The 24,506-nt window shown below is 42.2% G+C and overlaps 1 protein-coding gene across 1 annotated transcript; it reads left to right on the top strand.

Moving 5' to 3' along the window:
* The first annotated feature begins 1,268 nt into the window (after positions 1 to 1,268).
* On the top strand, positions 1,269 to 24,399 carry fndc4a (fibronectin type III domain containing 4a). Its single transcript, XM_034580244.1, has 6 exons — positions 1,269 to 1,843; positions 10,084 to 10,199; positions 11,300 to 11,504; positions 18,558 to 18,647; positions 21,077 to 21,210; positions 24,265 to 24,399. The coding sequence occupies exons 1-6, from the start codon at positions 1,768 to 1,770 to the stop codon at positions 24,304 to 24,306; spliced, it is 663 nt and encodes a 220-aa protein (XP_034436135.1). The 5' UTR covers positions 1,269 to 1,767; the 3' UTR covers positions 24,307 to 24,399.
* The last annotated feature ends 107 nt before the right edge of the window (positions 24,400 to 24,506 follow it).

Raw genomic sequence — 24,506 nt, 5'->3', positions numbered from 1 at the left:
CCAGAGCTCCATGTGTGCGCTGAGGAAAACTGAAAAGCTTTTATTGAGATAAATGCCACAGAAATGTCAGCTACAAATAGGCAGCTGTCATGGTAACTCCAATATCTAATATCTAAGCTTTAATGTCTCTCTCTCTCTCTTTAAAAAAAAAACAAAAACTCTGTGTCTGCTCCGGCTCACTAAGGACCAATGAGCACATCGAAACCATGGCAACAACAACTCAGGGGGGGGGGCTTTTCTTGACCACTAAAAGGTTTGGAGTGGTTCATTTAGTTTAGTTAGACTCAGCTAAGAAAACACACACACACACACACCCACACATACATTCAAGTTATAAAACTATATTGTAAAATCTGATTTCCCTCCAGTGATGGTGATGACAATGATGGTGACGATAATGATGGTGGTGATGATGGTGATGAAGATGGTGATGATGGTGGTGATGATGGTGATGAAGATGGTGGTGATGATGATGGTGATGAAGATGGTGATGATGGTGGTGATGGTGAAGATGGTGGGGATGGTGGTGATGATGATGACAACGATGATGAAAATGACAATGATGATGGTGATGATGATAATGAAGTTGATGACAATGACAATGAAAATGATCGTGGTGATGATGGTGAGAACAAGGATGATGAGGATGATGATGATGGTGATGGTGATCGTGATGATGATGATGATGATGACAACAATGGTGATGACTTCCTCATGTGTCAGACTGCAGTGGGGCTGCACGTGCAGGGGCTGGCCCCCTGTATAGACTTCTAATCTGAAGTGAAGCGCTTGTCCCATGAGGCAATGCACTCAACATGATTCATCCTTCTGATAACGTGGTGTGTCTCAGGGCGCTGCACAGTGTGGGTGAGGAGGAGGAAGAGGAGGAGGAGGAGGGTGTTGAATAAAACACTCCGGGCTTATTATACAAGCATCTATCATTTACCAGCTCAGTGACTATAAACAGGGCATCAAATGCTGTGTTTGATGATGGCATCTCTCTCAGCGGGGTGTCCCTCAAATGCAACACACTTCACTCCCTGTTGCACGACAACACTCCTCAGAACAAGACTGCGGGTAAATATTATCACCTGCTGAAATATTGAAGCACTTTGGAGAGGCGTGGCACAGAGTGCGTGCGTGGCGCACGGCGGCACCAGGTACAGGCGCGCACAGCCGTCCAATGGGGCGCAGGGGATTAATCGAGGGTCTGGCGTAGCTGGGGGTGGGGGGTGAGGCTACCGAATAGGAGGCGACTGCAGGATGACCGACACACACACATGCACGCACGCACGCACGCACGCACACGCACAGTCTGGAGGAGACGCGGACGGAGCAAGTCTGAGGCAGGGGAAACTTCCGAGGCGCTGTCCATGGTTCTGAAACCGCCGCCCGGGCGTCCCCTCTGCTCGTGACGGAGGGGACACACGACCTTAACCTCCACGTGAGCGTCACCTCCTTCCCCCTGTTCGCACCTGCAGCTGGAGGATGATGGGAGTCGTCTCGGACCTCGTCTCTCAGTCCGCATGATGGACGGATGGAAAGGACTTGTGGATTAAAAAAAAAAAAAACACCTCATGCAGCGAAAATGCGCCTGCAAGCGCTCGATAACTGAGCTGATTGAAGTGAGCAGCTCGGGATTCAGCCACTGACCGATTCCTTCGTCAACATGTTATAAAAAAAAATGAGCTTCACTGCCCTTCAAGCGTAGGAGACCTGCGTCTTTTGTTTGTTTGTTTTGTTTCTTAACGAGAAGAGGACGAAGACATGGCTCGCCTGCTGGTTTTGGTCAACTCCGTGGTCCTGTTGCTTTTCGGCAGCGACGTGTTCTTGGTGGGAGCAAGTAAGTGTCAGTCCCATTATAAGTGGAGCGCAAGCCTCTTACAAGTAAGAGCCTTGTAAAATGCGTCATTGGCCGCACACTAAAGTGAAAACAAAACCCAAGCAAGTCCTTGTGTTTGTTCGGGTTTAAAGAGGCTTTCAATCTGCTTTCCTCTGCACAGCAAGATGCTCTTAAATCTTCCTTTCATTCAATCATGTGAAACACGTTTTAATCCTCAAGTCTACTCACTTGTAACCCAGTGTTGATCCTGTATGCAGCCCCACCATGTATGAGCCACCACTTGTTTAACCATTATTCAGACTTTTCTCAACTTTCTGTGAATCATCATGTCCATTTTTGGAATTGAATTAAAAATATATAGAATAAGCTTAACAGATAGACTTTCTTATGCAACTAATAAAAAAAGCAACTGTACAAGTCTGGCGATAAGAATCTGCACTACAGCCATATCCAGCCCCTTTCCACTGTATCTGCTCATTATGAAGGCATTTCTCTCTCGATCATGTTAAACAGTATATACAGTCTATGGGTATTACAGAACAAGCTCTAAATAGCTCTAAATATTACACAGTGTCACGTCTCTCTTTTTTATGATTATGAATTAATTATTTTTTCACACATGTGTAGAAGGGGTTTATCAAATTAATCTGGAATAGTGAGGAAAAGAAAAGGAGAAAAAAAACAAAAACAGTAAAAGACAAAACAATTTGTACATATACACATACACAAATATATACATCAATATTGCCCACTTGTATATAGAAAAACTATGTTGCATCAAATAAGTTTGTAGCCATCCAACCAGAAACCTAGTTAAATCTATCTCTTGACTCGATGCATATCAGATAATTATTTGATATGTAATAATAAAAGTTTTATTTAGCTGGAAGCGCCATAAGTGCCCGATACATAAGAGTGGCACAGGTTCCATTTCAAGTCGCAGTCATGTCACTTCTCTAAATCAATGCGCCACAGAAACACCAGTTGCAGTGGTTAAATGATCACCTGTGCTTTAAGCTGCATGATTTCGTTAACACTGCTCGTGCAGCCGATATGTTTTTGCATGCTTATCAATACAAGCCTGGATTCAGACTTGTATTGTTTAAGTCTCGTTCTGTCACAGAAATCCTCTCTTGCTGCCTCGGTGTGCGGGCGTCTTATCTATCCGTCTACTTCTATCACTTCCTCCCCCGTTTCTCTCAAAGGAACTAAGTCCTACATGCGATAGCGCCTTGAGGGATTCAGACTGCCACTCCATTGTTTCATGTGGGTGTGTGCACAGAGACAAATATTCTTTGTCACGTACTGCGATGACATGCGAGACGCGAGGAGCCTCTCTGATCTCAGCGGAGCTCTGCATGTGGGTCTGTCAAGAGCAAGGCAAGCTTCAGTATTAAAATAATAATAAACAGGGGCGCTCATAAATATAAATGTAAATCTGAATGAGCATCAAAGTGAACGAAAATAAACAGTGACTTCATTACTGCCATCCCTATGCATGCAATGAGACTGTGGGATTCATGGTGACAGAGGAAGGTCTGAATTATTTGTTAAGCCTCTTTGGGTCATGGTGAGGTTTTCAATTGGGATACAATGAACAGTCAGTGGGAGAAGTGAAAGTGTCTCCAAGGCAACACGATTAGTGACATTTAGTTTAATCTTTTAAAAGTGGCCAAAAATGATGTATACACACACACTTTACTTTTCAGCGTGAGTCAGGATTACACAAGAATATGAGAGATTGCAGTTTAGCAGTAGAAATGAAACTTGGAGCAAATGATTCTTTATCGAATTGAGGATTAAGCGTCTGATATTTGCACGTCATTGAGAAAAATGGAGCAAACCCACACACTGTCTTTGAGTTTTCTCATTCCCCTGTTGAGAAATACTGGAACGTGTGCCACCGTGTTTGCCTTTACAGGGTCTGACAACAAGCTCCATGATGGAAAAAAACGAATCCAGCACGACACCTCGCCAGAGCTTCAGACGCTAAACAAATGCCAATTAGAGTTTTATTGGATTTATTTGGATGGCCAGGCTCGTGTTATTCTTCAAATTGGCAATCTGGCGCTCATAATTCCGGTGGCACATTCTCGACAAATAGACGACTGGTGAGCGAGAGCCAATGTTTGCTCACGCTGTCATAATGTCATCTGTTGGCATCTTGCAAATTCACAGAAAATACACAGAAATAAAAGACGACAGCGTGAGGAGAAGAAAGTGGATTTTATTCAGCCGCAGGTTTCACATCAGTAGATCACACTTGTTTAAGACTTTAGATTTTAATAACAAGCAAAACCAGCCAATAGAATTAAGGCTGCACTGATAAACAAATCTGCCTCCGACCCATCTCAGCTGCAGAGCCTCGGGGTTTGACCAGTGATTGCATTAACCTTAGAGTGGCACCTGGTCCCGTCTGGTGTCACTGCTGTGTCACAGCCTCTGGGTGTGTGAGGATGACGACAGGATGCACCTCAAGCCAGGGACAGTAAGTGGCATGACTGTAAAACGCTTCTGAAGTGTACAGGAAAAAGGACTTAGCCACACCTGGCTGGACGAATACCCCCATCTTATCCTACATGGGTACATTCTGCTCTTGATGCATTAAGAGATTTAGGCAAAGATCCCACAAAGTCTAGGCTAAAATACAAACCAGTATGACTCTGCTTAAGAGTATCAGGTGATTTGCAACGCTGCAACCTGCGAGCAGCTGTGCGACGACTGCCCGCCGCGTGAAGCTGAACGTTTTCCCTCAACTGAGTCTGAGACGCATCCAGATGAAGCCGTTTGAAGAAAACATCAATATTCAAGGCACCTCGCATGAGTTCGGGCTTTATTTAAAAAAAAATGTCAGTGAATATATTATTTCACAAGGGACTGAGGCGTTATTATGAGTATTAGAAAAGGATTACATTACACGCAGCCCTTCAAACTGAGGCAATTAAGACTGAAATATGATCAATAGCACAGGAATGCAGAGACCCCCCCCCCCCCCCCCCCACCTTGGTAAACCACTTTGTTTTGGCTTTTAAATGAAGCAATGTGAATTATGCACCTCAGGGAGTTTAACTGAGTATTTAGTGGACGGATCAATCATCTGTGTCCACTAAATAATGAGTTAAGCACTCGCTCATGTCAGACCTGATGTTGTTTGTAAAAATGATGCGGTTAGCAGCTTCTCCGTAGAAAGGACAGAGGACATTTCAATGTATCACGTCCCAAACCCTAAGTAAACAACAATGCTTTTAAAAATATCTTGTAATTGTCCCTGAAATGTTTTAAAACCATTTAAAGGAGCCATAAAGCAGAATTGGCTCTAAAATGAGTCAATACACAACTCAACAGTCAATTTATCAGGTCATTGAGAAGAGGTCACTGCCTCTACTTTCACCTGTTCTGCAAAAATGCATGGACTTATGACGTTTGGCATCAAGATACACTATCTATTTACAAGTAGTGTTGGTAGTGACTTACATCGGAGCAAAAAGGAAAAAGGCAGCTTTATGACATTCTGAACTGACTGAAATGTCTACCTTCATGCTTTTCTTCAGGCACCTGTCAAATTGTGTCTCCGGTAAATTCGACAGATGACATAATTTCCACCTTCCTGCTCTTATCTCACATACCTCTGCTTTCACACGCTCTGCCAATATGCATGGGATTATGTTGTTTGGCATCCAGATACAGTATCTACAGTATTTACAAATAGTGTTGGCAGTGACTTAAATCAGAGCAACAACGGCAGCTATATAATACGTGGAACAGGCTAAACATTTCCATCTTCATGCTTTTTCTTCAGGCAGCATACGATTGAATGCAGCAGTAAAGTGGAGATGACATGTCACCTGTCAAATTGTGTTTTCAGTAAATTCCACAGGTGACATGATTTCCAGCTCCCCACGCATATCGTGTTTTCTTCCTCTCTTAAGTCATGTGTGTTGCGGTTATGTAAAATGGGCAGAGATACGTAAAAAGCTGCCCAAGCTTTCTCAGTGGGAAATTTTACAATTTTGTAATTTAACCATACAAAATAATGCAAACTCGCAGGGCAGTAACTCGTGAAAAAGTTGTGTAAATAACTTAAAATATATTCATGGGTATTGGAACGGGCATAAAGAAGGCTAAAGTATGTTTTTCTTCTGGAGAAATCATGATTCAAAATGATTGTGCAGTATTTTTAACATCTAAATCAGCTTTAATGAAGCCAAGTCAGCCATAGGTCTTCATTTTATTGTGAAAGCCAACGACACAACCCGTGACACCTTTACCTAAACTTAAATAACTGTCACTACCAACAGTAAACTAGCTCTGTGTTCTCAGTGGCTTTGCTGCTTGTAAAGAGTTTGATAGCCACAAGCTAGACCCGTTGTCAATGTCAAAATCCAGGAGCCCCCCCCCCCCCCCCCCCCGATCCAGATCCACACCAAAATTGAATGTGTTCTTTGTTGGGTCGCGCCCAACCGCTCCACAAAATGACATGGAAAACCTCTGAGTAGTTTTTACGTAATCCTGCTAACCAACAAACAAATGCAGAAGTAACAAGTCTTATCTTATGCTATGACTCAACGAATAGACAAACTGTATTAATCAGATTATATTGCAAAACTGTGCTAAGGAAGCAAATATAGAGGTCAAAATATGAGATGCCGTAGTCATACGCGGCCTCGTAAGCCGTTCATAGATTCAGCAGCACTTTCACAATCCCTCTTTATGTGCACGCTGGTTAGATGTGCAGGGCCTCGGCTTTTTTTTTTTACGCTATGATTCATCCTGGCAACGCGCTCAGGTCCTAAGAGGGGTCACACCTTTTATCTGCACTGACACGCTCCTTGGCCACTGTGACTTCGCAGCCGTTTGATTTCACATCTTGTGTAATTCTTTCTGCTGCTTCACTCAGGACACGTGGCTGATAGTAGATGTGGAAGTATCCACAATGACACTCATCACTGCAGAGAGAGAACATCAAACAAGCGAGAGGGGAACTGATCGGTCTTCACATCAATGAAACTCTTTGTGTTAGAAAATCAGTCAGCTACAGTTGTCTGCTCGCGAGCCAGCTGTGCTTAAATTCCTGGAAACATCAAAACAGATCTTAGCTTATAACAAAGTACATGAATGAAAACAACAACACCATTTTCATCTCTTTATCTTGTAAGCTGGAAATGTACGAAACGACGCCAGATTGGAAGAGGGCACTTATGCATTAGTGATGATTCACGGCGCCTGTCAGCTGAACCGTCACCAGTAAATGACCCGCAGACAATCCATCACGTTTACAGGTTTTCTTTTTTTTTTCTGTCTGCAACCCCCATTACCTAAAGGACGAGGAGCTTCAAGAGAAACGGATGTGACCTGTGTTAGATAAATGTTGCACCTGACGCTGATGGAGGCTCGATAGCGTTTCCTCTTCAAAGGACACATTTGATTAGTTAACGAGCAGAGACAAATGAACATCCCTTGCTGTTTTGGCAAAGTGTGCGTTTGGGATCAAAGACACTGATCCTCTATGCTGCTGTTATGAATACAAGTCTGTTGGATGTGAGCATTTTATAATGAGATCTAATCAAAGACAATAAAGAGGGATTTGTTTAGGTGTGTATGTGAAGAGTGAGTGAAATTCAGAAATCTGTCCGTCTGTATGTGGACAGCATATCTCACGAACCGTTCATCTTACCAGCTTCTCACTTGGCACGAGCATCTTTAAGGGTCCAAGGAAGTGTGGTGTCCAATTTGGTGTAATTTAGACACATGATACGTTCAATATTTAAAAAAAACAGCTATCTGTAGCAGCGGAGGCTTGGACTCATCAATGAAAGTGACATGGATCACGACAACAACAACTTGTTCTCGTACTGAGTCACTGAACTTTGAATTAACAGGTGAACAGCTCTCTGTGCAGCAGCGGTGGCGAGGCCTCCGGCTTCTGTCGAGTGAGTCCCATCAGCAGCTCAATTACTGCAGCTCGCTTTTACAGTTTCGGAGGGAAATCATCAAATGTTCATGACGTAAAATTAGGGGTCATTTAGATGCGACCATGGCACAAGGACACAGGCACCATTACTGTAAATGCACCGCATGTATAACTCATCTCCCCCTCCAGCTGTACGTCTATTTCGACACTTTACATCACCTGCTCCCGTGAAGGAGCTTCTCATTAAATGAACAAAATGAGAGAGGCGTCACCTCTTAACCTCCTAAGAGGTGTTAGCGATGGCGTTGGCCACAGCCGAGGCCCCTCTCCTCCCCGTGCTCTCTACGCTCGGAGCATTCGTTGCCCCTCACCCTCTCCACACCTCTCGTCCAGCTCATTCACATCCCCTCCACAAACCAATCTCCGAGCATGTCATCACGAGCCCAGAGAGAACCGAGCGTCACGCCTGTCTTTGACCCGCGGTTCATATCGCCACGAGCGCCGCAGACCTGGAGACTGGCGGCCCCCGTCTGACCCGAGGGTCTGAGGGATCCGCCTCAATGTCACCTTGCGCACGGAACACAGAGGCCGTTGTTGATTGTCTCCGAGATAAAAACAGACAGGAGAGCAAGAAGCGAAAGAGAGAGCCAGAGAGAGATAAAAGAGAGGACACGGCGAGATAAAAAGGGGGGAGGGATGTGAGAGGGCCTGAAATAGGAAATGGCAAATCATTTGAAATGGTTCCCAATTTCATAATTTTCATCTCAAGACAACTGTATTATGGGTTATTACATCCATGCCCCATGAGTTATTAAAAGGATTTGAAATACAATTTCAATGTACAACCATCAATTAATCCTCAATTTGTGGGGAAACTGCTGCAGAAAGATGCAAACTACGGTAGAAATTGTACCACTTATGAGAGTCATTAGGCAAAGTGTATCCGCATATGATCTGTAGAATCCGTCCGATTTTTTGGGGTTGATGCAGATATCTATATTGAGGATTAAAAAAATGTTTTGATAGCAAAACTTTGGCTAAAATATATATTTAAAAATTGGCAAGGATTTCTAAGCTGCCATTATTTTAAGAGTTGCTGTATTTGGCTCATCCCATAATCGTAGCTGAACTAATGCAGAGCACATTGCCACTGAAGCCTCTTGGTCACGGTCCTCATACTTTCTTCAGCTTGTGAGACATTGAGTCTGAAGTGTTTCAGAGAGTGTTGGAGCCTGACTGATAAAGATGTGAAGGGGGGGAAGTGTCAATGTGTATAACCGATATGTCAGCAGATATACAGGTACATACATATATAACTAGAATGGCACTCAGTAGAGCACATAGCACCACGGCCCAACAGTCCCCTTAGGAAACCACATATAAATGAACTAGATCTGGAGTTTTATTTGGTACAAGTGAAAATAAAAAGCTCCAGATCCACAACAAAATTGAACGGGTTCTTCCTCGACCTGTAGACCATCCTTCCTCCAAGCTTTGTGCTAATTCCTTGTTGCGTAATCCTGCTAACAAACGAGCGAAAGCAATATCATATTCTTTTTCTGATTATTTTTCACATATCTGAAGACACTGGACATTTCCACTCACTTGTCCCTCTCCGCAACGCATAAGACATCTCCCCACAAAAGTCCATTGGACCTTAATAACAAAAGACGTGTGGATGGCCTCCGGGGGCCCATCTGCCCGGCCAATCCCATCCCTCTCACCTCTCTATCTGACCTGAGCGATTGCTTAGGGGCCGTAGAGCTGTGCGGATTCTTCCATTAGATCTGTCCCCCTCGGTTTCTCTGGCCTTTCGCTTCCCGGGCTTTTGTCTCCACTTGGCAGCAAAGTTACAGGATGGATCTGGACATATATTTTAGTGCAGGAATGTTAAGAGGTAAATAATGACTCAAAGTCAGAGGAGAAGTTATTGACAAATTTATTAACATATATTAATATATGTTTGAGAAAATAATTTGACAGACTAATCACTTATGAAAATAAATAGTCGCTAAAAAAACTACACAAAGGTCTGAATCCCTCCTTGATCACATAAGACCTGATATCCCACCTTGACAGCACATGCAGCTTGGCTGAGGGTGGAAAGTAGTTTTTTTTAATTTCCACTGTTATTTTCTAATTCCATTCACGAACATATCCACAACCCTCAACAAACATGCTTTGACAGTGTGAAGAGTCAGAATCAGCGATGCACTGGAGATTCAAACCCCGGTGCTGAGTTGGAGCCCGGCGCAGTGTGGTCACACACGGCGAGGACTCGATATTCAAACAGCTGGAACAACTGACCTCTCCGTCTCTTCTCTTTCAGACCGGCCACCAGCTCCCGTCAACGTGTCCGTCATGCACCTGCGGGCCGACTCGGCAACCGTATCCTGGGAGGTTCCGGAGGGAGACATCATCATCGGCTTCTCCATCTCACAACAGGTACGCTCAGTCCTGAACTCCTGATGTAAATCAGAAAGGTTCGGCAGAACAAATTCCAAATGAGAAGATGACACCGGCTTTATTTTTAGCTTGAGCCATTTGTGGTTTGGCACGTGGCCCCGTCCTGATGGCCCGTTTCAAATTTTTGTTGGCAGCCAATGAAGTGCACCTGAAATCAATTTCCTGCCATGTCACATTCCTGTGCAAAACACTGCAGTGAATGTTTCTCAGACAGGGAAACAATTGATGGCTTTACAGAGGAGAATTTGTGAGTTCGCACACAGAGCGAGTGGTGACACATTTGCACGAGCTCCTGGGTGGATAAAGATTCTTATTCTTAGAACCCCCTTTTAAATCATTGCTCAGCGTGGAGACTAAATCGTGCCTTCGGGCCAGGAGTAAGAATAAAAGTTGGCACGGTGGATTTGTCAAGAGAGAACGAAGATGTGACGCGAATGCACAGAAGTGAGTGAGGCTGCCAAACTGCTTTTTTCTTTTTCAGGATGAAAAGAGGAGAAAAGCGACGAATGCCAAAACAAAATGATGGAGCGCCATGTGCTGCTGTAATCATGTTGATGTTTCATGCGTCTCCAAACATTATGGAGCCATTTAACTTAAACAACGGGTTGTAGACAACACCCAACGACCTCTGTTTGAGGCTGTTCATCATGTAATGCAGATAAACACATTATGCGTATGGGGCGGTTTAATTATTACATATTCATTGTTCACAGAGAATAACAAGCTTCTTTTCTTTTTTAATCACATCCTTCAGCCGAGCAGCGCCATAAAAACACATAAGAAAACATCTGGCCCGAAGCCACTCGAAGTGCAGATGTGCTGGAGAGCAATTCATCAGAATATTGACTCTGCAATTTCCAGTCAGGATTCCATATGGTGGAAATAAAACACCAACTGTTGATATAATAAAGTCCTCAGCGTTTTGTTATTTTTTTAAATTTTGAAATGGGAGTGTCTTCCTTATGGAGACATCTGTCCGTGGTCGCCTTGATCACCTCTTTGGCTCCCTGCATTAATTTTTCTCTTTTCAATGGATGAGCCCAACCTGTTGTTTTCTGCTGCCCTCCTCCGATCCCCAGAGGCAGGACGGACACATGCAGCGATTCATTCGGGAGGTGAACACCACCAGTCGCTCCTGCGTCCTTTGGGACCTGGAGGAGGAGACGGACTACATCATCCAGGTCCAGTCGATCGGCCTCTACGGGGAGAGCCAGGCCAGCAAGAAGGTGCATTTTCGCACCCTCAAGAAGTCCGACCTCTTCCCGTCCAACAGCTCCAACCAAGGTACTGGTACGCCCGGAGACGCATAAATGTCAGAGTTACTGTTTCTGTCTGTGTTCAGGGACGATGACAAGTGGGCGATTGTGTTTCCTCGAATACAAGCAAACCTTTGTAAAACAAGGAGGACACATTCCTCCAAGGCTGGATATTGTGATCAGATACAATGTACACAAAGACATTCTGCAAACTGCTCATATAAATACAAGAAACATTATCCATTCTCTGATATGGCTGAAAGGAATATGTTTCCCTACAGTAACTGAATAAGAATCACTACCATAAAAACGTTTATTTCTTATATCTTTACCTGGACCTGCACCAGCTTTTACGCCCTCTCTCACAATGTTTAATAAAGTGGAAATGAATTCCTGGACCCGCCTCCTGACCCAGATCAGCACCAAACTTTAATGGGTTCAACTGTGACTCATACTTCATCCTTCCACCAAGTTTCATGGATATTTGTCCAGCAGTTTTCTTCTAAAAACAAATCAACAAACAAATGGACAAGGATGAAATCATAACCTCCTTTGCGGACATGATGAAAAAACAAAGCTTTATCTCTTTATTCCAATTTCTAAATTCTTTGAAAACAACAACAACAACCAAAATACTGCTGATCGCTCTAGACAAAAGAAATCAGGAGATCACCAAGGTCATCAGATACAAGAGTCTGGGACAAAGTGGGGGAGCAACTGACAGCCAGACAAACAATGACAAAGCACGATTAAAATTAGAAATCGGGCTGAATACTAAATTGACTGCAATCCTATAGCATTAAATATTCATATAGCATATTTTTAGTCTTAGCGACAAAAAAATACATTTATGGTGGAAAATAAACTTTTAATTGTCCTATATTGTACAACTTCAGAATCTTTCCTCCACTCAACAAGCTGAAATGAAGTGTGTTCAAATGCAGCTTGCCTGTCAAGGTCACAACAGGTCACTGCTCTGTAGTTTCTGGTCCCCCGGTGCCGTTACATAACATAGCGCTTTGCTTTTAACTCTACATGGTCTGCCTGCAGGCCGGTTTTCCCCTGGCGCAAACTGCAGCAACCCATTTACAGACACTTCTCCCTGCTGCTGCAATCCTCCCCCGGCTGTTGAAGGCTTTTAAGCACCCTGACATTGAAAACGAGGTGCAGTAGAGGCTGGTGGCGACACGAGCGCAGGTAACCTGAAGTCTCTCTCTCTCCAGAGGAGGGGGTGGGGACTCTATCTGCTGCTGCTCTATGCGCTTCATGCAGGTTTATTTTCTCCCTGCCGCCACATTATTGACAGACTCTCCGAGCGTGGCTAGGGGGGAGCTCCTCTGAATTTATGCAACTCTAGATCACTCCGGGGGCCTAATCAGGATTCTGACACACGCTCCAAAACACTTCAGACTCCATGTCTGGGCCTCGGCTCGCGGGGGTCCGAGGGAAATATGAGGAGCGTGACCAGTAGAGAATGGGTTTAGTCGGAGTTTCTTGCAGTACCGACGAGGGAAAATTGAGAAAGAGCTGTTTGCTTTGTATATCATAAGCAGTTGGGAGGCGGCTCACATTTCAGAGGAAACTCCAGCGGTAATCTGCTCGGCATTAGTTCAGCCGTGATTATTATTACGAGCTCAGCCAAACTCTTTTAAATAACCGTTTGACATTGGACTGGAAAGGAGAGGAGGTGCGATACTTCAAACAATTTTCCCGCTGTTATTTTTATGGGCAGGCTCGAGGTCGTGAATACAGGAAGTGCTGATGCATGTGAATCATAAATGTTTCTCCTATAAGCTGACTCAGGTTAGGTACCATTAGTTAAGCTGGCAAGATCAGCGAGAGGGAACTCATTCAAGCTCTAGTTCAGCTAGTCTAGTGCGGCGTCCATTAAGCTAATACAAACACTGGCATTACACAATCCCTCCCTGCTGCTCCTCGATATAAAGGCCCAATGATTTTCAGTGCTCACTTTTGAAGTTAAAAGGAATTTAGAAAAGCGATTGGCGAACCATCAACATCGGAAGAAAGTGCTGAGCGCGGAGAAGTGCTGAGCGCGGAGAAGATTCACAATGCAACATTAATCAAGATTTGTAGTGCCCCCCCCCCCTCTCCTGAGTCACTCCAAGTGGGTCAGGAAAACAGCCCAATCAGTGGATGAGCTTAATTTGTGGGAGTTTGTGTTTGTAAGTGGAGAAGCAATCAGCACTGCTGACTCCTCATGTCTGTGTTAAGAAATATTTTTTTCAAGTTTCAGTGTTTGGAACAATTTCAGTACTGTTAAATGTTTATTATGGTTTATTCACTTACATAACCTTATAGCTAAGGTTGTACATAGTTTAGATATAAAATGCATTTGAAGATACTCAAAGAATGAAGACACAGGCTCTGACCATAAAGAGTTAATCTAATAATCCAGTAAATAAAGCATAGACCCAATAACTCAGTATTTCTGGCCCTCGCGAACAAATATAACATGAGTATAATCTGCTTCAGTGGCAGCAACTGACATAACAGTGACATTGGCATTGATTGTCAACCTGTTGATATCTTGTAGCTCAATATATCATTTATCCAAAGATAAAATATTTCTGTTTATGCCTTTTTATAGAATAGTACATGTAGGTGTTGCAGAGGCAAAGTGACCCAGAATGAGCTTGTCTGGTCCTTTAATTAGGCCATTATATCGTTTTTCTTGTTCAGGCTTGAGTTTTCTCAACATTACAAAATAAATGAGCCCATTAACGACCCCACCAGGGAGAAGGAAAATTATTAAGTTACTAAGACATCAGATATTATAACACTTTAGTGGGCTCTGAGGTCATCAGCATGAGAAACTAGCCTTTTCTCCCACGTGCTCCTTTGAGACACCTTTTTGTTAGCCCCAACATTAATTCTCACAACATCAGAAAATAAAAAATTCAGTTTTTTTGGCAAGCTTCTACCCACTTAGAGAGGATGTTTATGATCCCTCTTTCCAAAACAAACGTCATTAGGCTTGATATGCATTCATTTCATCTGACATTCTGTTCCACGGTACTTGCGGCTGACCATTGCTCCTCGAAAAATACTTTTTGATCAAGCTGACGGCTGCATTACAGACCCACTTCAGATCCTCGGCCACGGCCAAGTGCCTCCTATTGAAACTGCAATAGTCCTAAGAGCCGGAGCTATCATGCCCATGAATCAATAACGCTTTTATCTTTTTACCTCAAAGAAATTCTCTTTGATGCGATTATATATCAGTGCATATGCCTCTGAATGTAAACCAGGCCCCGGCAAGATTCAGAGTGAGTCTCTTCCGTATGAAGATGACGAGTCATGCACCGTGTGTCGCTGGAGAATTTGAATTTAAATAAGCAGCTAGCTATGGATGTTTTTTTCTTTCTTTTCAGGATCAATATGTCTTTCAATTCCATTAGTTCGACGGAAAGCTTTTAATCAGAGGATATTATTTATGTGCGCTGCCTGCCCTTCAACAGTGAGGTATGTGCTGCAGTGAGTCCGGCTTTCAGACTGAAAAACTTGCGGTCTGTCGGCAATGTTTAATGATATTCAGGCAATTTCCACAAGTTAGGATGTTTGTACTTTGGCAAAATGAAAACAATGAAAGTAGAATTTATTTCCGTTAGTTGAAGGGAGCAGGTTCATTTTATGTTTGATCCCTTGAATAATTTGATCTGGTGAAAACTTAATCTTACGACTGCAGGGTACCTGTGGATCAATCTCAGGGCCAATATTTTTTAAGACAGCAGATATCTGGTCCAAGACTTTAACAGATTCTGCTTATTCAAATGCTGAATCTGTTTATAGAGATTAACTGTGGATAAACTACTATGATGGAGTCAGTTATTACATTTCTTGAATTGATTTCTGGAAGGATATGATTTTGTGTGATAATAATAATCATAAGACTGTAAAAAAAAAAAGGGTCGATCACCAAGTAAATTCTTGGAAAAGATATGATTACAGAGAAAGATTTAGTATCTGGACGGTGGAGTGGTGGTTAGCACTGTGTCTGTGTGGAGTTTGCATGTTCTCCCAGAGAGTGCGTGCGTTTTCTCTAAATCTACCATAGGTGTGAATATGAGTGTGAATGGTTGTTTGTCTCACTGGGATCACTGGTCCACCCTTTTGCCCAATGTCTGCTGGGATTGGCTCCAGCTCCCCCCATGGCAACCCTATAGATAATGGATGGATGGATTTATGGGAACTCTGATAAACAGAGCAGATGAAAATGTTACCCGATGCCACTAACCTGTCAGAGTGCTTCGGAGAGGAGAACAACAAAAGAAGGATTTCAAAGGCTGGATGCTGGGAAGTGTCAGAGATAACTAGGTGGGTGCTCCCCTCAGACACAATTACCGTGATCCTTCAAAGAGGTGCCACGCTGTCTTTGCTGAGTCAGAACACCTCCACCAGCCTCCCACTACCAGCACTGAGACTAAGGTTTGCTGCTCACTGTTAAAGCTGCCTGAATAATGTTCCTTTAATGATTAATGTTTTACAGACAAATAGAGATTAGAAAATAGTGGATTCTTCTTTGGGTCATACCTCACCCCTCCACAACATTTCATAGAAATTGGTGGAGTCGTTTTAGCGAAAACCTGGTGACAACATTGAAATATCTCCTCAAGCAGATATTTCAAAATCAAAACGATGAGCTGGTTGATTGATGCCACAGGTTTGCAGGTTTGTTTGAGGTCAGTTTCCAATTTAACTCCCATCCATCCTCCTCTCATAATTTGTGGCAGCAGTCTTAAAAGCATATTTTCGGGTTGAATCAGCTCAAAATGTTTTACGATGTAATAAATCGTCTCAAGGAAACATAATGTGACAGCGAGTCAGTTGAAGCCCGCCCCCCCCCCCCCGGCGTAGTAGTTACACGCTTCCCTGACACAGTTCGCGGCCACAAACAACATCACGGGATTTGGGGTGAGCTGAGAGACGGTCGACTCATTATCTCAACACAAAGTCTTTGGCGGAGCAGAGCCGCCGTGTGATTCTCCAGCAGAGAATCGTGCAGCATGAGAATGGTGCCAACATGAAATATGTATGAAACAGCGGCAGGACATGTTATTCAGGTCCTTTTGCAAAATGATGTTCACTCACTCTTTAGCATGAAAACTACTGCATCAAATATGCACAGGATCAATATGTTGGATCACAAAAGCACTTTTTAAAGTTAGATGACATAAAAGGAAACAAGATCAAGACTTCCTTTATCTATATTATGAATATATAACATCATATATACATATATTACATTAAAATAATTACTGAAACAACCTTTGATGTGCTTTCATCATAAAAACACGTCAACCATTAGTTTCTCTTCATGGACGCAATTATGTTTTCATGAATATCGTGTCAGCATGTAAATCCAGTCAGAGGAGGAATATCAAAGTAGATTTTGTTCATTACATGAATTTAGCCGTTTTAACTTAATATACAGAATATTTATGGTGAATAGGGAATGAAGGGATCGAGAAGATGTGGGAGTATTAAAATGGACAACAACTCACGGTCATGCTTATCACTGACCTGACATTTAGGAGTAATATGCAGTCTGATGTATAGACTCAGTGGAGCTCACACTGCCTTCAGAAGATAAAGGAGATTATCAAAGTGAATATCAGCTGAGGATCTCAAAGAAGTGCTTTTGATTTTTTTTTATTTAATACAAGATTTACAGAAAATGCATCATGTAAAGTAGGTTCATATCTTTCTTTTGGGAATATTCATTCATATCTTGCACCATATTGTGACCGCACTGTCCTGTTTTATCCGTTTCATGCTATTTAAACTAAAATGTTACTCTTTAAAATCCTGTCTCTTCCTCCACATGGAGGCCACGAAGCTTTACTATTGTAAAGTAACAATATGTCGTAAGAGATAAGGCAATTCATGCAAAAATGAATTCTAAAATTCATCTGAAGTTAATGCCAGCAGCCTGAATTAGCCAAACCAAGTGGATATCCTTATTTTGGTCATGTGTAGGTTGATTGCTGGTGTTTTTTCCACCAACCAACCGACATGCTACTGCCAAAAAGTATCCCTCACCCTCAAATGTGAGCCAACAAAGACAGTGTGCCCAGGAAAACCAAAAGGGGAAACATTTCAAATTACTGTTAGCTGCTAAGCTCTTAACAAGCCTCCAAGTTTACTTCTCTTTTGATATGTGGTACTATTTAAAGGACCAGTATGTATGATTTAGTGGCATCTAGTGGTGAGGTCGAAAAGTGCAACCTCACCTTTCCTCTAACCATTAATTTCCGATGCAACATGGCGGACTCTGTGAAAGAGGCCCAGCTCCCGATGAAGATATTAAAGGCTCATTTGAAAACTCTCAGTTTCAGGTGTTTATACACTATTGAAGACATAACACTGAGTATTACATAGATGCCCATAAATCCTACACACTGGTCCTTTAACTTCCAGGTTCACGTGCGTCTAGCCCTTCCCTCTTTACTCTCACATGTCCATCCACTTCCAAATCAAAAAAAAAAACATGGTGATACTGAACCCACTCTGTAATTGCTATCATGTGAAGATAGCTGACAGTCTGGCATTCGGAGCCAGTTTCTTGACAAGCTGATTCACAAATGAGGCAATTGGGCAGAGTGCTGCTCTGGAGGAGTTCCATCCATGCGGGTTAAGAGATAGTTTGGAGAGTGGAAGTCGGCCCTTAGTCAATCCACTTAAAGGAGGATTAATGCCACGATACTGAAATGTGGTAATGCCCACCACTGACTGTTAGAGTATTTGTTAAAAGGCATAACTGTCATGAGAGATAGAGGTGGTGTCCCTTTGTGCCGGTGCTCACTGATAGAATGTGAGTTTAATGTCCTACATTCATCAGAAAATACAGTAGAATAAAAGCTCTACTGGAAAAATGTTGAGCCTTTACTGAGACGTATGGGTATTATTTCAACTCTATAATTTGTTGGTGCCATTGTTTGTGACATTACTTTATATATGTTACGGAGCTCATGAAGGGTAAAGGAGAAATTATTCAGCACTTTGTATTGAGTGTTCAGAGATTTGCATTCACTGCAGCTGTCCTGTCTGTCCTCCCTCCCAGATGACCCCACTGTGCAAGGCCTGGACAAGTCACGGCATCTACAAACAGGGGAGATGATCATAATCGTGGTGGTCTTGGTCATGTGGGCAGGTACGTTTTTTTAGACTCTTTCTTGTTAATAAGAATTTTAGTCGATATTGACACAGAAAAATATTAATAAAAAAATAATAATCAGATCTTGATCGATTTGTCGCTTAGTTGATAAAAATTTGATGATATGAGCCTTTCACAGATGTAATGGTATCTTCAAATAACAAAATAAAAAATCCTGTGCATCCTGGTGTGTACTGGAATTTTTTATTTTCTTATTCTGATCAATCCTGAACCAGCTGGCACGCAGAAAACACTCCTGTGCATGGGGAGCTTCTGCTTTTAGATCAGCTTATGTGCTTACATCTGCTGCTATGCGCCAATGTGAAAAGCTTTTTTACAGATGAATGAACGATGCAGAAAAGATGTGGAATTGTGTGTAGAGTTTAGTTTTCTAATTCAACCTCTATATATTTGGTTGTATTTGTGTTTTCTTTTTTAGTTTTTGATAATATCAAGTCTCAAATACATTTCTATCTTAGAAATCACTGACATTTTTCTGATATATCAGTAGCAGGTTTTTTTATACCTCCTAATATCAGTATTGGCCCCCATAAAATCCATATTGGTCAGGGTCTGAAAACAATGTAAAGTATTTCCAAGCAACAATCACAGTTTTAGCCTCATTTCAATCAAGATTTGAAGGCAGGTGTTGGGTGTCAGTCAAATCCACACAGGCTTGATAAAACTGATCAGCTTAGTTTTTTTTTAAATTCTCCATCTAAGTCACCTTATCACATTCATTTGATGTGCAATACTGATAGTGCTGTCTCTATGGCAACCATACGCCTCCAGTCCTTCAGGGTGACACATGCTCTTCCAAAGGTTATTCATTTACAGGTTTTTAGATCCATTCAAGCCTAATAACTATAAATTCAATGTCAAGCATCAGACCTTATTGATATTGATGACATTAAAATCCGGCTTCATAAGCACAAAGATAATGGGACCTGTTCACTGGAACAGCTTCTGTCAGCCTCGATGATTAAGACTAATGGTGCACACACGACGGAGGTTTCACACTGTAGACGATCTTGTATATGTCAATACGTTGATGCACCAGTCAATGAGACACTAATAAACAAGACCAATAGGATCCTTATTGAGTGGAAGTCCCTAAAACCTGAACAACACACACTTGAAGAAAATTAATCCTGCATCTCCGAACCTCTTGTCCCTTTAAGGCTTCTTTCACAACGCCGATGTGGAAGCAGCATCACGTTTTTTTGTTCAGAGCATCTCAGCATCTCCTCCTTCGAGGGAGCGTCTCCTCCTTCGAGGGAGCGCGCTGATTAATGAAGTGTTGAGGCACAATCGGAAGTGGCGTGTCTGACAGGCAGCCAGGAGCAGGGCTTCCCACCCCCGAGCCCCGAGAGTGAGATGTTAAATAATACTAATGAGAGAAAGCAAAGCAGCGCGGAGGCAGCGAGGAGTGGGATGATGAAAACACCACATGCGGCGTTCTTCATCACCCACTGCTCATTTGCAGCCGGTCCCAGTTTGAAAGCCAATTCACCTCACTTCATGCATTGTACTAGGCGTCACCTTTGAAGGCTCATAATCTACAAATTATAGTTGGTTTATTGCTCCTATTTTCTGTTGCTTAGACTGGGCCTGGAAATGTGGATGGAATTAAATAGTAATAAGGTAACATGAGCTAATCTCACCTACTGAGTATTAAGCAGCTTGAAATGTGCTGAAGAGCCTCAAAACATCACTTTCTCTGCAAAACTATGTGATTTATGTTGATATCCTGAGGGGAAGTGACAGCTTATTTCGCTCGCCCATTAAAACAACATCACAATAAAGCGTAAACGCAGACAAATCCCATCTAAAATTACACAATCGCTGCTGTAACTCAAGCGTGAAACCAACAAACCAGTGTACGAGTGGAAGTGGCTGACACCAACATGCTCTCAGCTACGGAGACAGTGCAGCTGCAGGATTGCAGAGTTCTTATATGATGCATGAATAATGATTAATGAGTGAATTACCCTCTATGCTTCTCAGTGTGTCTCACAGCTCCCTGGGTCTCATTACCAGAGCTACACAACAATTTCTGAATATTTAATGCCCCCATAGAAATTCATAACCTCAGTGGAGCAGAGAAGTGTTTGGTGGGCATTGAGTGCTCATCCAAACTGAGGGCTGAGCCGCACCAGGCAGGTTGCAAAACGCAACAAAAAGCAAACTCTGTGGAGAATTACTGTCTTCCCAACTTTCAGATAAAGGCCCAGACGTCACACTCCCTTGGGAGCAGAATTCCATTATCCAACAAGGCCTTTCAACGTGCGCGGCAAGAGGAAGCGGCGACACGTCTTTGAGTGACAGTTGCTGCCTCATGACTGATTTCTTATCTTTCTCCCTGTGTGTGTGTGTGTGTGTGTGTGTGTGATGCACGTGTATCCATCCCCTCGCCACCTTGCCAGCCGTTATTGCCCTGTTCTGCCGGCAGTATGACATCATCAAGGACAACGACTCCAGCAACAGTAAGGAGAAGCCCAAGCCGTCGTCGGAGAGGAGCACGCCGGAGCATCACAGCGGGGGTCTGCTGAGGAGCAAGGCGAGTGAGAGCACCTCTGAACCGCAGGCTCGCGTCACACAAGCACTTTTAGAAATTTTTGCCTGAATGAATTTCGTATTGAAAACATGCGCACCAGTCTCGTCCATGCGTCCCTGACACAAGATTGAGTCCAGAGCAGATTTCTTTCAAGCAGCTGCCGGTGCTCATAAGCGGAGTCTGTATGCGACAGCTCTTTTTTATACCATCTATATGAATTAATGCCCTTAGATGTGCTCAATGTGTCTCGTGTTGAAGGACGGTTAATGTCTCTCCGTCAATTCTACAGGATAACGTGCTGTTTTTAACACCTTTTACAGCAGAATCCATTTCCTGCATTAATGTTGTCTAATCGACGGTTTGTGTTAAGACACATTGTGCTGAGCAAATGCAAATCTTTACAAGGTGCCACCATCACAGGCCTCTGGATCGTCAGCTAGTTATCAGCGATTTGAGATGGGGAACGTTGAAAGTATCGTACCAGAGGCTTGAAAGTAACGTAACTTGGGGAAAATGATCATGCATGAGTCACATCCAAGAAAACAACTTTCATAAAACAGCCAATATTTAGATGGTCGAGTATTGGCTGGCAAGACGTCACAGGATAAAAAAGTAAATGGTCTGTATTTATATAGCGCTTCTTTCTTGATCAATCACACACTGTGACCGGTTCCGTGTCTTGCCCAAGGACACTTCGGCACACGTAATGGAGGTACACGGGATTGAAAAGCCAAGTTTCTGATTAGTGGACAACCCACTCTAATACCCACTAGAGGTATTAGAATGAATCCATATTTTACCATGCTGATTATTATAATTACTAAAACTATAACTGAACCATGAAATTATTGTGCTTTTTGGGAATTGTGGCATTATTGATTGTATAGAGGTTTTGAACTGGAATGAGTCAGTTGGCCAGAAGTCTTTGCCCATCAAGGGAGCAAACATATTTTTGTGGTAACTATATGTATATGTGAATGTAGGTTAAATGTGTCTGTGTACTACAGCAAGTTATGCTATAAGGTCAAACAAATAGTTTGAATCCGTCTGTAAAAATGTTTACGTTTAGTTTTAAAGGCCTTTCAATGGATGGACATTGAAAGTTAACCGTAGCCAAATGCCGTGATGCATTGCATTGGATAAATGTTCTGCAATTCTCTATACACACTGCATCTCTCTCTCCCTGTCAAATACACATTAGATGTAATGAAATGGTGCCGTGAAGCATCCGCCTCTTTGGCACCTCATATCTGTAAACTTGCTTACGCTGGATATGTTGCACATCTGTGATATAAAACTCGATCAATGCTAAAACCCCAATATTGTCCAGGTAGTCTTGGTAACGTCTGGTGTTCGCCACAATTTAGTTTCAAAAGGAGGCATTCAGCTGTGACAAAGGATCTCTGGGATGGCTGTGTGCTGCCAGCTCGATTGAAAAGGCTTTTTAAGAAACAATGGTCAGTATGTTGCACAACCAGGTTCTAAAATAAACCTCTGCACTGGCTCAGGAAAAAGCTCCCAGACCCTTCTCTCCGGTGCTTTATACTTTATACACATTCTCCTGTTATTAGATTACTCTTCTACACATTCTCCTATAAATTAGATTAACAGCAAGCAGCCGTTTCCTCGATTAAAATGCAAAACATAAATTGACATTTATTTGATTAGCAAATGCAGTTTGCATGTGGAGAAAAAGGAAAAGAAAAAGAGAGAAAATACTTTTTCGTATTAAATCTCAATGTCAAGTCAAGGACAATAGATGGCTTTGGAAAACAGATTAAATTCATATTATGAAGATTAAACTTGACATTACTTTAGACTTTGTTTTATAGAAATCACTCTCCAATAAACGTTCTGTTTGCTTTCCTATTTTAATCATTTTTAATGTTTAATGATAACGTTTTATTTTATTACTGTTTGTCTTGCTTTTAAATTGTTTCCTCTTGTTTGCTTTTAAACTATTTCCGATTGTTTGCCTCACATTTCTCATGTTCAACTTGTAAAACACCTTGTAACTGTGTCTTGAACGGTTCTATATAAATGAAGGTTATTATTATATAAGTCCAACAGATGTAATCACAGGAATCTCTTGCTCCACCAAACCTGTCGGTGCTGCAATCAATCTACGTCCCTGTGATGGAAAATATAAAGTCAAGTAACTGATGGAGCTTTAAGCGTGTGCAACATTCCTTTTAAAAAGTACCGCAGAGCAGCAGCCAGATGCATAAAGGCCCGAACCAATCGATAATTGAGGTCACTTGCAATGGGCAGGCTCGGATTTAAAGTAGCAACATATTGAGTTCTGTGGTTTGAATTAGCTGAGGTCCAGTCATCGTAACAGTTCTCCCTGTGTGGTCTAATCTCTCTGCTCCTCATTAGGTGGTCTGATGTTGATGTGAGGTTTCTGTTGAAGACTGTTACTGGTCTAAGTCAATAGTGCAGTAAACTGAGCTCAGGCTCGAGGCAGTAAAAGTGTTTTAGGTGTTTATAATGGAGAGAATGACCAGAGTGAAGCAGAGAGGATGTACGGAGACAGTTTAGGGCCACATTTTTGTCAATTTTATTTAATATTTTAAAAGTAAATGTTTAACCTTTGACCTAGAAGACTTTAAAATGATTGTACGATTATGCAATAACTAAGAAATACATTTATTGAACTTCACTCTCGATGTGATACACAGTGCTTTTGATATACAGTATTAAGAAGTTTTCATTTTTAATTTGAATAATTTTATAAGAAGTTACTGCAATTCTACCAGGCCTTTTAAAACACATAAATATTTCATAATTTATATTTATCACTTCAGTACGAGTCTACACCGTAGCATAAACCAATGTGAGTATAATATATATGAATTTTTCATACTGACGATACCTAAATCTTACAGTGTTTGCAGCTCATGCATTTTTAATACCACTACTGGTCTCATTGCTCTACTCAATCTCCTCAGGCAGATGCGCTGCTTTTGCCATCTATAGAATTTAAGTATTTGTTTGTTATAGAAGAAAAAATAAAGCTTGAGCTGTGATGTTTTTTATCCGTCTCATCTCTTGCAGTTTCATCCCTCGGTGCCGTCTATAAACATCATAGAAGTCTGAGAAGAAGGACGGGAGATCGGACCTTTCTCCTTTCATCATCAAAGCATCTTCAACCTTTCTCACCGACGAGCGGGAGAACAAAGCTGATCGAGGGAAACACAAGCTTTCCTCGAGTCAACATTAGTGAGGGAGGTTGGCAAAGACTGTCTTACAAAAGACACACGTGCATGTACATAAGATTTATAGAAAAACACTGAACT

This window comes from Hippoglossus hippoglossus, chromosome 24, assembly GCF_009819705.1.
Source record: "Hippoglossus hippoglossus isolate fHipHip1 chromosome 24, fHipHip1.pri, whole genome shotgun sequence".
NCBI lineage: Eukaryota > Metazoa > Chordata > Actinopteri > Pleuronectiformes > Pleuronectidae > Hippoglossus > Hippoglossus hippoglossus.
This window is presented reverse-complemented; position numbering and strand designations above follow the sequence as displayed.